This window comes from Sminthopsis crassicaudata, chromosome 2 (assembly GCF_048593235.1).
Source record: "Sminthopsis crassicaudata isolate SCR6 chromosome 2, ASM4859323v1, whole genome shotgun sequence".
Classification (NCBI taxonomy): Eukaryota; Metazoa; Chordata; class Mammalia; order Dasyuromorphia; family Dasyuridae; genus Sminthopsis; species Sminthopsis crassicaudata.
This window is the reverse complement of record NC_133618.1, coordinates 350,168,647-350,185,044: the sequence shown is the minus strand read 5'-3', so window position 1 is coordinate 350,185,044 and position 16,398 is coordinate 350,168,647. Positions and strand designations below refer to the sequence as shown.

Below are 16,398 nucleotides of genomic sequence, written 5' to 3'. Positions count from 1 at the left end.
CACTCCTGGGATCCACCGTGTATGCCCCCTCCTCAGCCAGTGGTACCACAAGTACCCCCAGCTGTGGAGGCAGAACCAAAAAGGCACAGCCACCCTTGGGGCTAACCAAGGGGCAGCAGGGAACTAGTATATAGATGTTTGGAAAGAGAATTAGAACAGCTGAGGAGAGAATTGTATATCTTAGCCACTCTGTTCACTCCAAAAGAAAAATCAGCTATTAGAAAGTCAGCTATGGAAGAGTGGGAGGAACATCATCCCCTTTCAGAAGGAGTGAAGGCTGCAGAACAAAAGTATCCTCTAGTAAATCCAGAATAGGATAATAATATTCAAGCATGCAGGCAGAATATGCAAGATTTAAGGGATCTAATTATTACTGGACTAAGAATTCCTTTCCCAAAAGACAAAATATTAACAAGGCCTTAGAGGTTAGACAGAGAAAGGACGAATCACCTTTCAGATTCCTAGAACGTCTCAAAGAGAAGATTCAAAAATATTCGAGATTAAACTTTAAAAATCCAGCAATAGGAAGTATGTTGAAATACAAAGTATGTTTGTCTTCAATTCATAAATAAGAAATTGCAAAAATTGGAAGGATGGAATAATGTCAATTGGGGAATTACTGAAAAAAGCAATGAAGGTAAGTAAGGAGAGATTGGGAAAGAAAAAAAGAGAGAGTCAAAGACTCAAAATGCTAATTCAGACTCTACAAGCTGCCCAAGAACAGGGAAAAGAGTGGAGTAAGTAAGTAAGTAGAGCAAAAGGGGTCAACAGCCAAACACAGGACCCTCTGACCTGTTGGATTTGTGGGAAAACTAGGCATGTTTTTAAAAATTGTTCCAGGAGAAGAAAGAAAAATTATTAGCAAGTTTGCTCTCATGGAATTAGAGAACAGAGAAGTTAAAGAGGGCTAAACTCGGGAGGGAGAATTGGTAATTAATTGTTTGTCTGCAACATTTGATTAAGAATTTGGGGAAGTTAATTTATTAACTTTATTATTATAATAATACATAATAAACTTTATTATTATAATAATATATAATAAAATATAATAATAAACTTTATTATTATAATCAAAGAGGTAGTATAATTTTAAAATTGGGGAAACTAATTTTACTGTTGCCTTGCACATGCTAGATTTATTCTGAGTATAAAATCTTAGTTGTTTGAAAATTGAGGCCTTTTATAAATGAAGAGAAAAACTTTTTTTTTTTTTTTTTTTTTGCTATATTTGGCTGGACTTCAAATTGAAATATAGACTATTAAACAAAATGCCAGTAGCTTACCTTAGGGGAGTTTGTGTTTGTATCTTAGATAGTATGTTACTTTCTAGAAGTATTGGGTAATTTGTGGAAAAAATTCTGTCAGCTCTGCTGAGCATGTATATGGCTTTTATGGAGTTATTTAGCTATTCATTGTGCTGTGAATCTTTAAAGTTTTGGGAAAAAAGGAAAATGAAGGTGATTTAAAAAGGATTGATTAGTAGGAGCAAATTGAAAGCTTGAATGATTTCAAGAAGGAATCAGTTGGAAAAAGAAAGAAGAAATTGGTTGGGAAGAGCAGTCATAGAAATACAGAGATGGGATGTGTTTTGGGGGAAGAGAAACAGAAAGAAAAGTATGTAGCAAGAGAGAAAAAGAAAGTTGGGAAGGTGGTGGACTTGGAAAGATACTTGATTGTAATATTCTTCTCTAAAATATGATGTTCTCTGGGAGCAGGTTTCTTGGGGGACTTCTGGAGAGGCAGCCTTCGTTTCAGTCCAAATCCTTTATTGTCTCCTTCAAAGTCTTGTCTCTTTTCTTGAGGCCCAGTTAGCTTTCTTAGAGGCCTATCTCTCTACTTGGTTCTGAGAGCTCCTGCCACTAGTCCTCTGTCAGCTTTTGCCTCTAGCTCCCTCCGAATGTCTCTTGTGGAAGCTCTTTTTGTAGTGGCTAGAAACTGGAAAATGAATGGATGCCCATCAATTGGAGAATGGTTGGGTAAATTATGGTATATGAATGTTATGGAATATTATTGTTCTGAAAGAAATGACGAACAGGAGGAATACAGAGAGACTTGGAGAGACTTACATCAACTGATGCTGAGTGAAATGAGCAGAACCAGGAGATCATTATACACTTCAACAATGATACTGTATGAGGATGTATTCTGATGGAAGTGGATATCTTCGACATAGAGAAGAGCTAATCAATCCAATTCCAATTGATCAATGATGGACAGAATCAGCTACATCCAGAAAAGGAACACTGAGAAATGAGTGTAAATTGTGAGCATTGTTTTTTTTAGTTTTGTTTTGTTTTTCTTCCCAGATTATTTTTACCTTCTGAATACAATCCTTTCTTTCCAACAGCAACAACAAAATTCGGTTCTGCACATATATATATTGTACCTATAAGATATTTAATATGTATGGGAATGCCTGCCATCTAGGGGAAGGGGTGCAGGGAAGGAAGGGAAAAATTCGGAACAGAAGGGAGTACAAGGGGTAATGTTGTAAAAAAAAAAAAAACAAAACCTATGCATATGTACTGTCAAAGAAAATGTTATAATTATAAAAATTAATTTAAAAGAAGAAAAAAAATAATGATTTATTCTCTCATATTTAATAAAAAAAATAAAAAATTACTTTTCTTTAAACCATAATGAATTGTGGGGAAAAAAATTTGGTGAGGGTGGACGTGAGAATTCCCCATGGATCTGGGCATGCAATCTGACCCCTTTCTGTGATGCATGTACTTTGGTCTTTTGCTGAAGGACATTTGTGAAACATTAACTTCTGATTGGTCTCTGTGCTGTGGGTCAAAAACAATTTGCAACCAAGCCAGGAAAAGTCACCTACTTGCTACACTACAAAAGAAACAAGGAGAACATTTCTATTTTATACACATTGTTTCCTGCTTTTTTTTTCCCTGAGGCAATTGGGGTTAAGTGAGTTGCCCAGGGTCACACAGCTAGGAAGTGTTAAGTGTCTAAGGACAGATTTGAACTCAGGTCCTCCTGACTTCAACTGGTGCTCTAGCCACTGTGCCACTTAGCTGCCCCTTCCCTGCTCTCAAAAGCAATGATGGCCTATAACTCAAGCACATGATCATGAAAGCACATATTTGCCAATTGGTCCTGAGTCCATAACTGCTTTTGCCTTTGTGTTCCTTCCTTGAGCACAGGTCTTTAACCAGCAATCAATGATCTAGAAAGATGGATATTTTCAGTTTAGCATGGATTTGGGCTAGGTCTCAGAGAACATAATTACCTGTATCACTTCTAAGCCTATATCCTGCTGAGAGAAAATTGGTTCCTTGTTCTCACACTTGTTGGCTCATTAAATTCTTACCCTGGCATCCTGGGGATGATTTGTTTATAGCTCTCAACTAATGTTTCTTTAAAAAGGCAAGAGTCACAAAAATGGTGAGGATACTCTACAAATCAGGCATGAGATAGGAAACTTATTTCTGTATGGAAAGCTATCATAGACATAAAGAGAATTAATATCAACCAAACAATAGAAATAGAAGTGAATTATAAGGTACTAGTACAATCTGCTGGTTTTGTAAGAATGTTAAAATGGGCATTTTACCTTTCACTTCAGCATTAGACAAAGTGCACTTAAATAGACACCTTTGGAAATTTTTCCAGTGGCCTCTGTCTAATCTAGATACTTCTACTGTCAGTTAGTTCCATTCTAGGGATACCAAAGCCAGTGGCACTGAGAGGCCTCCCAGTTCTTCATTATCTTTCAGAACTCCCAAGCATTTTGAAGTTAGTTTTGAGGTTGCAACTTGGTAACTTCAATAATAGAAACACAGAAAACAGGTGTTTTGCCATCCCAGGAGCAGGCTTTGCCAGGCCACATATATGTTTATGGCCCTAAAAACTCAGGTACAGGAATGAATCCAACTGTCCTCCCCACTCATATATTGGAAAGACTTTCAAAACAGTTGTCACATTTTAAAGCCAAAGGGAAGAAACTAGTTAGAGGGGTGGGATTTCAAGATTAGCTGTTAATTGGAGAAGTTTTCATCACAAGTCCCTAAGCCATAAATGGCTGCAAGTAGACTCCCTTCATATTTCCATATAGTTATAAGGAGCGGCAATTGAGCCTTCTTCAAAGAGAGAAAAGTAACTACTATACAGTCCTTGTGGTGAAGGGACCCCAAAACTCTAAAACTCCTTGAAGGAGAGATTCTCTTTGAACCCTGTGTTTGTAGGTCCTCACCCGAGGGAAACATGATAAACAGTTTCATTCTGTTCTCTAAGTGGGGCTAGTTGAGTCTGGAGCTGGAGTATTCCAACCCTATTGAATTTAAAATTAGTTTTTTAACTCAATTTAACTCAATTTTCAATTCTATTCAATTCCAGCTCAAAATCTACCTATCAGCCCCCACTGGGAATTGCCCTCGGCTTGTAGCCAAGGCTTCTATTATAAGAACCAATCTTAAACCCTCTCCTTGCAGAGGACCTAACATGCCATGCCATGCCAAGGAAACCTCTGCCCCACTGGGATGATATTCTCTTTCAGTGTTACCCTCTCTTTATCCTCACCTAAGACTTTATATCTCTCTCTCGGGATTTCTCTACTAGAAACTTTACTTCTCTGTGGAGACTTTGCCACTAAGGTATTCAGCCTTTCTATTCATGCATAGCAAAGGCTGACTTCCCAGTGCCTATAATAAACTTCTTTTTATTAGTCTAGCTTTTCGGGTTCATAAATTCCTTTACGAAGGACCTCTGCACCACCAGAAGAGGGGGTATTCCCAAACTCCCTACCCATGTACCAAATCCCAAGGGTCTTTAGGGGAGCCAAACCTCTTCCCTGAATCCTGAACTTATCACTAATCTCATCATTTAAACTCTCTGACCACCAGGAACACTAATCTCATCATTTTGGTTACCTGAATCAAATCTCATCATTTGGTTCCCTGACCAGGAATCAAGGGGAGACTACTCTGAATCTAAGCTCATTACTTGGGCCTATTTCACAAGAGTTTCTGGGAACTTGAGTCAACAGCAGCTACCCACTAGGATATTTCCTGTCACTACTCCATTGCTTGGAAGAGAACTTTGTTAGGGACATAGACTGCCATGAAAGTGGTAGTGAAATTGATAAATTTATTCACCAAAACGTGCTTTTGCCTTTTAGGGAGATTATCTTTTTTCCCCTCTGTTTTTGATGTAGGCAAGTTTGCCCTTTTTTAAAAAAAATTATTTATTTTAATACATATTGATTTATGAAACATGTTGGGAAAGAAAAATCAGAGCAAAAGGGAAAAAACATAGAAGGGGAAAAAAAAAAAAAAAACAGAAAAAAAGAAGTGAACATAACATGTGTTGATTTACATTCAAGCTCCATAATTCTTTTTCTGGGAGCACATGGCATTTTCTGTCCAAAGTCTATTGGGATTGCTTTGAATCACTGAACCAACTGAAAAGAACCAAATCTTTTACAATTGATCATTGCATATTTTTGTTGTTATTGTGTATAATGTATTCCTGGTTCTGCTTTTTCTCTCAGCATAAGTTCATGTAAATCTTTCCAGATCTTTCTAAAGTCAGTTTGTTTGTCATTAAAAAAAAAAAATAGAACAAGAATATTACATTATCTTTACATATCACAGCTTATTCAGCCATTTGGGGAGATTATCTTAATGGTAATGGGTTATTGTTTTATATTCTCAATATTTATTAATGCATGGTTATAAGTCTTCTATGTTTGGTTGAGGTAGAAAAATGGTATGATAGATAGAATGTAAGACTTGAAGCCCTGAGTTCAAATCTGTCCTCAAACACTTAATAGCTGTGTGACCCCACAACAAGAAAGACCCTAACCTCTCTCAGATTCAATATCCTTGTGTAAAAAAGTGAGAATAATAGCACCTACTTCACAATGTTGCTGTGAGGATCAGATGAATATGTAAATAGTTTGGTAAATCTTAATGCTATACAAAACTCTGATTATTATTATTATGTTAAGGAAATAAATACCTACATTAACTTTCTGGAAAGGTATCTCTTAATCCCTTTTTTTGGAGACCCTAGACATGAGCCATTGGAGTTCTTTTCTGAGATGAGGGACATTGTGGGGAATAGAGGGAAAGAATGACAAGACAGAGAGTGAAAGAAAAATCTGATTTCCCTTTCTGAGATTAGAGCATACTCAGAATGAATCTGAGTTTCATGGTAAGCAAAGGTCAAAGGTCTTTTGTGTGAGGTAGTTTCCTGATCCACAGAAAACACAGATAATCAGATATAATCCATGCTTCAAGTTTCTCCCCATTCAGCTCATCCTCCATTCAATTGTCAAACTGAATTTACTAAGGTAGAAAGGTCTAAACATGTCACATATTATCTCTCATTCCATAAACTTCAGTAGTTCCCCATTATCTCCAGAATCAACTAAAGTTTCCCTTTTGGCTTTTAAAGTTTTCATAACTTTGCCCCTTCTTACATCTTACTCTATAAAACTGCCCTCTGAAATAAACTTTCCTCACATATCACTCCATCTTAAAGCTTCAGGTATTTTCATTGCCTCCCCCAATACTATGATCTTTTCGCCTCTCTCTTTCCTGGCTTTCTTGAATTCTTTCAAGTGCCTACTTAAATCTCATCTTCTACAAGAAGCCCTTCTAAATTCCCCTTAATGCTCGTACCTTCCTGTGGACTCTCCATCTAGTAACAACTGACCTCTTGGCACCCACAAACCGGAAACTCCATCTCTCCTCCAGGCATGTTCTCTGGCTATCCCCCTTCTCCTCTCCACTAGTGACTTCCCTGGCTTCCTTTAAGTCCCAACTAAAGCCTCACCTTCTTCAGGAAGCCTTTTCTAACCTCTCAATTCCAGTGCTTTCCCTCTTTTAATTATTTCCTATTTATCCTATATATAGTTTACTTTGTACATATTTGTTTGCATGTTTTCTCCTGTAAATTCCTCAAGGGCAGGGACTGTCTTTTGTGGGTTTTTTTTTTTTGTTTTTTTGTTTTTTGTTTTTTTTTGTATACCAGTACTTAGCATATGTAGGGGACTTAATGTTTATTAAATGAATTATTATATTTGTTTTAAATATTGTCTCTCCCCTTAGACTATGAACTCCATGAAAACAGAAAATGTTTGCTTTGGGTTTGGGTAGGGCATTTTTAAAAAATATATATTCCCAGAATTTAATCCAGTGCCTGGTACTTAGTAAGAACTTAATAAATGCTTCCTGACTTGAAGTAAAGAAATATTAGTTGAAAGTGTGGATTAATTTAGTTTCTCTTCCCCAATTATTTAAGTTTTTTAAAAAATGTTTTTGCTGATTTCATGCTTTAGCCTCAGGAGTTCTTAACTCAGGATTTATTAATTTTTATATATACAAATACAAACAAGTTTCAATGCAGTTTTAAACTTTAATAATTGTAGAAGTATAAATGCTACAGACTTAGAAAAACAACATTTGAAAGGTTGTTTAAAATTTTAAAATATTGATGTTAAGAAACAAAATATAACTATCTTGTGGTATACATGATTCTAGTTCATTTTCAAACTTTATAATTTCATGAGTTTAGTGACTAAAATGATTGTATTTGTAATCCTAATTTGTAATCAGAGAACAAGATTTTGATCCATATATAAAGGTTTTGACATGACTTTACAAGAAAAGGTCTAATTGAGAGATCAAGTGACAGAAAGTTGGTCACAAATTCACTAGTCATCTAAAGACTATCACAAACAGCATAATTACAGCTTGTTGTCTTGTTGACAACTGTCCTTGTTGAGATTACAATTTAAAATGTATTATCAAAAATTCAAAAAAGCAAAATTAACTGCAAAAGAAATTTAATTACCTTTTCAAATGATTTTTATAAGTTTGTAGCATTATTCTTCTGAAGTTGCTAAAGTTTAAAACACCACATATATGTGACTATTTCAATATAATTGGTTTCCTTTCATAATTCTTTTTATTTTATGCATTTGAAGATCTTATTCTGAGAACAATTCCATAGGTTTCACTAGACTATCAAAAGGGTAGCCAAGACACGCAAAAAGTTAAAAACAATGTCTCAAAGTTACTGCTTTGAATTTAAATTTTCACTATACAATACCATGGATCCATGGAAATGAGAAAAACAATAAACTACTCAATTCAACCAATATTAGGATGAATCTGCTGACCCAGGACATTCTCTAGAAGCTTGTTTTTACCTATAACATTTGCACTGAAGCTTGTTATCTAAGTCACCAGGGAGGGTGAAGCTGAGGAAGTCTTGAGTTTAGGAGTGGGCTGTGTCTATTTAATGTCCATACTAAGGTCAACATCATAATGAATCCCCAGAGGAGAGATGGGGGAGAATCCACAAAGTTATATAAGGATCAGCAAACTCATTTAGATTAAAAAAAAAAAAATCTACTCTTATGTGGGATCAAGCAGTGAATAAACACCATATTTACAGCTTTAGCTAGATGGAAAGACCTAGTTTCATTAAAAAGCAAATCAATCAATGCTTTGCAATTTGCATATTTGCACAGTGATGATTCTGACAAAACAGAAGTGGTTCAGATAGACTCAGAACTTTACTACTTAGCTATTTCCTTCACTGTCAATTCTTATTACATTTACAAAAGCACCCAAGCAGCAAGTGAATAGCAATACTTTAATATTTTAAATAGAACCAACTTTAAATAGACACAACATATAAACAAATACATAAAATTTAAACAAGTTTCATTTGAATCAAATATATAATATAGTAAATGCATCAAGTTCTAAAACCCTAACAATAAACACAATTTAAGGCCAAGGAAATTAAGAGGTATATTCGAAGGAAGGTTAATAGGAAAAAACAAACAGATAATCATTTTGACAGTACCACTGAGAGACAGGAATAGCCTGTGGCTTTTTTTTTCCCCCTATGGTCCTTCAGGAAAACTCTGAGAGGACATAAACAAAAAGAAAAATGGAGTTCAAATTATTACAGCAAGAAAATTTTGCTGCTAAAGATTTCTTTGGTCTTCCAATTCATATGGTATTTGCTTTAAAATAGTATCAAACAATTCAGACTTGGCTTTTGAGGCTTTGATATCCTGCTTTTAAAAGTTAGATCAAAACACTGAGTGAAATAACTAAGAAATAATTGTGTGAGTTTATGGGAGAGATACAGAGGTACACTAATTGAAACAACTGATTTGGGGGAGCCTAGGATTTTTATTTCAATTTGGCTACTAAAATCAGGGGAAAGAAAAATTTTATTACTAGAAGTAGAGATTTTTTTTAAGTCTTTCCTCTTACCTTTCAAAAGTAAAATGGGATGAAGAACAGAATAGCCAGAATCTGGCTATGCAAGAATAGACTAATAGTTCAATATATAACTAAATACTTGGTTTTAGATTATGAAAACAATTTTTTTTCTTAGTAATGGGATGTATTTGAAGAACAAATATTTAAGTTTAAAAAAGAAGACAAAAACCTATAATTTTTAAAACCATAATACGTTAATGACATCAACAAATGAATCTTTTTCAATTTGTGCCCCTTCTGCCCCTGTAATATCAAATTCAAGTTGTCCATTAATAAAGAAATACTTACTTTTCTAAGCTAAAATAACCTCCACCAAACAGTGAACAAAGGTTTGCTTGGCTCATCTTAGCCATACTGAAGACAAAATATTACTACCATACATAAACAGGAGTAGTTCTGACAGTGCTTTTACAATGACCATTGACAGGTTTTCATTAGAACATTGGCTATTGACTGATTCTATAGACTTGGAAAATAAAAAGATAATTCAAGTTTCCTGGAAATATTTATAAAAATATTTTGTGAAACTAATGACTTGTAGACAAAGAAAAGTTTTCAGTGTCCTACATGCAACAAACTAGTTAAATCCTAAAGAGGTTTCAAAAGATAAATCAGTGTAAACTATTATTTACAGTCTCAATAACACTACATCTCTTTCTAAAAGTTGTTTAAAAATCAATATTACTACAAAGTAAATAATGTGATATTCTCATCAAGGCACAGAGAGTTAAATGTATAAATCCCTGCATGTTGTCATGAGAATATATTAGTAAACAATTCTAGGAAACAATTCCCAGCAATTGAATAAGAGAAGTTAGATATCAATGTGTTTTTATAACTAATTCATAATAAAATCCAACATATGGATCTTTTAAGAATTTATGACCAAAAGCACAATTTGGCCAAAAATAAGTAAACACAGGAAAATGTTTTAAAATTATTATAAATGATAAATTAATTGATACAATAAAGTCAGCATTGCTGAGCTGTCAATTAGTACAGCAGTGCCATAGCATATTTAGAATTTTTTAAAGCACTTTGAGAACTGGCATCATTTTAACTTACTACAATCAATATAATTTCCCCCAATACTCCCTACCTGGTGCTCACATTTATTGTGTCATAAATAATCAGGCTATTCTGATAAAATAAATTCTCAACTGTGTCCTAATATCTTCAGTTTTTCTGAGTGATGATTTTATGAATTTTAAACTTAATGGGCAATTTTCTTTCCCATTACTGCTAAAAAGATAGCAATGACATAAACCACAGAGCTCCTCTATTATTTTTTATTTCCTATAAGTAATTTTCAGTGACAGTTAATGACCAAAAAAAAAAAAAAAATCATCTCACTATTGCAACAATATGTACAAATAGACAATGCCAATAGCATACAATCTTCAGATCATGTTTTACATGCTTTCAATTCAATTCTTAATGAGTGCTAAGAATTCCTCCCGGGTCTTTGGATCTTCCCGGAATACGCCCAACATTGTGCTGGTGACCGTTTTGCTGTTCATTTTCTGTACCCCTCTCATTACCATACACATATGTCTGAAAAATAAAATGACAAAAATGGTTTATAAGAAAAGGTAGTAGTTTGTCTTTAAAATAGAGTGTGCCCAAATATTAAAAAAACAAAAACAGAAACTAGATAATGTTATTTCCTTCTCAGGCAAATTCTGCCTGAAAGGATAATTTAAAAAAAGAAAACAAAAAAACAAAACACTTTCATATTAATTGTGATTATTCTGAAATTTCACAAATCAGAAGAAAAAAAACTTATCAGGATGCATTTTGTAAGAAAGGAAAAAAAGATTTTAAGTAAAAGTAGTATAAATGACTTATGGACTAACTAACTTACATACAACTTAGAAATTAAGTCAGGGGGGCAGCTAGGTGGTGCAGTGGATAGAACACCAGCCCTGAATTCAGGAGGACCCAAGTTCAAATCTGGTCTTAACACTTAACACTTAACACTTCCTAGCTGTGTGACGCTGGGCAAGTCACTTAACCCCAGCCTCAGAAAAAAAGAAAAAAAAGAAATAAAGTCAGATTTCTCAGGGAGATTTGAATACTTAATCTGGAGTCAAAGGATTTGGATTCAAATCCTATTTCTGTTACTTAACAATCTTTGTGACCTTAGAAAAATCATTTATCAAAAAGCAAATCTCAATTTTTTCATCTGAAACATAAGATATTGGAACTAAAAAACCTGTATGGTTCCATCTAATTCTAAATCTATGTTCCTGAGACCTTTGCTTCCAAAGTACAGGTAATATTATACATTGTCAAATGCTCAGAGTATTTAATAGTATGTCTGTATCAAGTGCATCATGTTCATAGTCAAATAGTTAATATAAATCATGAGAGCATCTCAGGAAATATCTGTGAAGCACATTATTATAATTATTTGTTATTATCAGATGCACTGATTGGAATACATGCTTATAGAATATTCTGAAACCATATTGGTAAAATCTTAAACTCTGCTCTAACTTGTAAGAAAAATGTATAAATGGCAGCTAAAGAAAGCAAAAACAGAAAAATGATAGTAGTGTATATAATGCAACAGCTTAGTAACATAGAATAAAATATTCACTATCGCATAATTGAATACTAGATGCAAGAAAATACTGTCCTTGAGAATATGAGTATTCTCCCTAGTTACATAAAAGTAAACAAATAATTTAACAACTTATATGCTTTCTAAAAATGAGGATTACTCCTACCTGTTATTGATTACCATAGAAAAAAATTAAAAATATTAGTAAAATTAAAGATTAAACATTAAGAATCATGCTTTTGTGCATAAATACAACTATATGTAAATATTTAAAATGATATTATCAATGTGTGTTGAGTATTCACTCAGCTCAGAAAAGGAGTCAGTATTGGCATTAAAAATAAAGCTGAACGATAATTGTATAAATATGGATGCATATATTGGATTTAACATATATTTCTACAATATTTAACATGTATTGGTCTACTTGCCACCTAGGAGAGGGTGTGGGAGAAGGGAGGGAAAACTGGAAGGAAAGGTTTTGCGAGGGTTAATGTTGAAGAATTGTCCATGCATATGTTTTGAAAAATAAAAAACTTTAATAAAGGGGGAAAAAAGCAGATGCTGTTGTAGTCAAGGCAACAATCTTTTAGCAGATTATGACATCATAAAAGAACAGATATTAACTTACGTTGCTTCAACAACCACTCCAACTCCAGCTGGCTGCAGGGCTTCTGTGACTGCTACCGCAATTTGTTTTGTAAGTCTCTCTTGAACTGCAAATGTGACAGGGAATTCAATTTAGGGGGTGGATACGAACATTTTATTCCTGGCTATAGTGATTCATAAAATGCTCTAGGTAGGAACACTGTAGATAATTTTCTGATCTTAAAAACACATGAGATACCTGTTAAGATTTATTTTTAGGGGTGTTTTATTGAGATACACAGCAATTTTTTAGAAGTTTTTTTTGATTTATAAGTCTGAGGCAATTACACAAAGAAGCAATACAGCATTTACAAAGGTTTTAGAAGTGTTTGTTCAAAGAACAAAATTTGGTACCTTTATCTATGCTTAGCCTTCTTCATCTTTAAAGCATTTATTTGTAAAAACCTTCAACTTGAGTTTGCTGAGATTTACCATGGCAAAATACAAAGTCCAGTACTTTACATCATAAATTGATTTCAGTTTAGAAACAGATTTGGAACTTTAAAAAGCCTTTAAAGTTAAAAGTCAATGTCCCTTGGTTTATTTAGAGATGAAAACATTCTCCCCAGTAGCACCAATGGTACTTAGTCATGGTGCCAGGGGGAACTGGTAGAAACATGCCACAAACTCAATATGCTGGGGCACAGCCAGCTACATGGCTCCTTAGATCCCACTGCATCTAAGAAGACACTGTGGGGAATCAATCATCAAACATTTATCAAATGTTCACTACATAGCATTGTGCTATAGAAGTGGCTACAGCATTAACACATTATATTAACATATTATGAGTTCTGATCTTCTACCTCCCATATGCTTTGGATCCTTTAGGAATCTGAGATTGTTTCTGCTTTCTACCCCAAAAAGGGGCTGGATGAATATTCTTTCTCAGGAGTGATCATTGGTACCTGAACCAAGTGTCAATTTTAGAATTCACAAGTATCTATATTAAGAGGGTTGGGAAACAATCTGTGAGTCTTCTGCCTGGTTTAGAGGTGATGGAGTTGGATCAATCATGATGAATTTGGACTTGATACGTATTTGTCTTAATTGGCAAGAACCATTTCCACAACATGGTACACAAGAAGAAAAAAATTAGAGTCTGAAGTCCCAAAAGATATTATATTATACTTAAGGCACTGACAATAAACAACAAATGGTTATGAAGCACCTACAACAATCAAAGCACTGTAGTAGATACTAGAGATACATAATAAAAGCAAAATAATCCCTGCCATTAAGAAGCTTTGATTATACTGTATGCTTAATAATATAATCTTTATCATAGTTTCACTAAATTACCCAAGTCAACATTAAGACATTTATAAATACGATTAATTAAGCAGCTAAAGCAGTGTTTATGTTCCATATTCATCTACACTCATCAGATTTTTACATAGACATATATAATAAACAAATATACATTCATGTACATCCATATATTTTATATATAGTTCTATAATGTATGTATAAGTATAGAAATTGTAGAGATATGTATACATATCTATATATATGTATTCAAAAATATTCATTGTAAATATATTTTTATTTATGGGTACATAAATCTATATGTAGATTATTTTGTATTAAATATATTTATGTGTACATTTATTTATATATTTATATATTTGTATAAATATACATGTAGGAATAATAGATATAAAATGCAGATCTATGTATGCATATGTAGATACACACATGTATATATCTGTGCAATGTACATATGTACACACATACATATATAGATTTGGACATTTTCTAGGCATGGAGGTAAATAGGAATCTACACATACATATATATGTGGGTATATATAGATATAGTTGGGCATATATGGTATTTTTATGCTATGTTTAGATATATATATATATAGGAATCGATGCCATAGATACAGAAGATCCTTACTAAGGGGCTCAATTATAAGTGCTACACAGTCTCACCATAAATATAAGGAGGCAAGGGTGCACTTAATAGATTGAAAAAAATTTCATAATACAAACCTATTGCCTATCACCCTAATATTATTGAAAAAAAATCTATTGTAAATATATTACTGAATATCTAGTATCTTTCTCACATGTCATTAATACAAATCTGTGATATAAAAATAGAAAATCTTGACATACTTTAATTCAGGTAATTAATATTTCAATTCATGTAAAGAAGAAAAAATTAGACAGTTTACCTTGTAATCTTCTACTATAGATTTCCACAATCCTAAAAAATAAAGATTCATCTTGATGATTCTCAAAAAGTTTGAATGAAAATCTTATATCATAAGATAGAGATCTCTTTATATGATAAAACTCTCTGAGACAATGAATGAACACTGAACAGACAGTACTGTGGGAAAATGTAATCCTTAGGGGCTTATGAAGTGGCGGATATTGTAAGCAGACCAGAGGAGATTAGTTAAACTAATAAAAATTATGAAAAAAAACCCTCAAGTGTTTTATTCATTAGGTACAAATATATTTATTTATTTCAATTTTTTTTTCAAGGAAAGTTTCTGATGGTAAAAATTAGTAGGCATAAATAAAAGTTAAATGATAATCAAAACTGAAAGCTTCCCAATAAGCTTGAAAGTAAGATCCAAGCATTATAATTAATAATGATATGTAACAACTCCAGCTATAAGTTAAAAATTTAAAAATGGTTTGTTTACTAATTAATAGCAGCCTATTCTCAAGCAAACCAACTAAACCTATTAATACAATCGATTTGAGCCAATTATACTTGATGAGGAGAGCTCTGAAACACTCTCCTTCTCTGACTTTGGGGGAAATGTTAAGCTCTCCCCTGAGAGACCCGCCCCAGGGAATCAAGATAAAGTGGTTTCATACTGTTATCTGGGTGGGACTAGTTAAGTCCAGGACCACTTCTATTTAGCCTGAGTTGGAGATGAGATTTCTATCCAACTCTACTGATTGCAAATTAGCCCAGAGACACTCATTCAATTCCAAGATTCTCTATTCTGATTCTAGCTCAAACTGCTCCCAACCCCCATTAAGAGCTACTCCCAGCTTGTAGCCAAGAAAACAGCTGGGTGCACTCCTTTGTAGCAGAGGACCTAACATGCCATGCCAAGAAACCTCTCTCTCTCTCTCTCTGTGTCTCTCTCTCTCTCTCTCCTTGGCATAACTGCGACTTAATGACCACTTTCTCACCTTTTCCCTAACTAGACCTTATTTACCTCTCTGCTGGGATTTCTCTGCTAGAATTAACCTTCTCTGCTAGAGGATTTCTCTGCTAGATCTTTAATAATAAACTTCTTTTGCCAGTTTGACTTTTCAAGTTCATAAATTAATTTATGAAGGACCTGTGCTGAACAGAAGGGAATTCCTACAACTCTCTGACCTGTGCCAAACCTCATCATACTCTCTCATTGACATCTCTTTTATAAGAAAGATTTATAAAAACACTTTTAATTTTTCACAAGCTTTATGATATTAGATTATGTCATGAATTCCTCAAGTCAACTCCAAAAAATGGGTGTGAAAAAAGCTATGAAAGCTCTATAGAAGAAACATCAAGACATAAATACATCTTTTACAATGAGAAATATGACAAAATACTGTATAGTAAATAAACAGTTTTGATGTTGGGTTTTTTTTTCTTAGTTGTTTTTCTTTATCACAATCAAGACAATGACAAATAAAAGGCATCAGTAAAACATTTTGTAAAAAAAAAATATGGTCAGAGTAAACAAATTTAGGGAAAGCTAAGGTCTTAGGTTCATGATACTATATGAAATATCATGGGTACATTTGGGAGTTCTTTTGTTACCAAGTACTAAGTTAAGATATTATCTAAAACAATTATTTTTAATATTTTTTTTGCATGTGTCATGAATTCCTTTGGTAGCCTAAGGAAGTCCCTTATAATGTTTTTAATGCATACAATAATATCCTAATTACAAAG

At 33.6% G+C, this 16,398-nt stretch overlaps 1 protein-coding gene across 1 annotated transcript in view; it reads right to left on the bottom strand.

Annotated features, from left to right (window-relative positions):
- Positions 1-8,608: 8,608 nt before the first annotated feature.
- Positions 8,609-16,398, bottom strand: part of GCH1 (GTP cyclohydrolase 1) — an 82,806-nt gene continuing 75,016 nt past the window's right edge. Inside the window, exons 4-6 of the mRNA XM_074290761.1 lie at positions 14,663-14,694; positions 12,464-12,548; positions 8,609-10,820 (exon numbers count right to left, since the gene is read on the bottom strand). Coding sequence (XP_074146862.1) covers positions 10,694-10,820; positions 12,464-12,548; positions 14,663-14,694 — 244 coding nt within the window. The 3' untranslated portion in view covers positions 8,609-10,693. The remainder of the gene's footprint in view (positions 10,821-12,463; positions 12,549-14,662; positions 14,695-16,398) is intronic.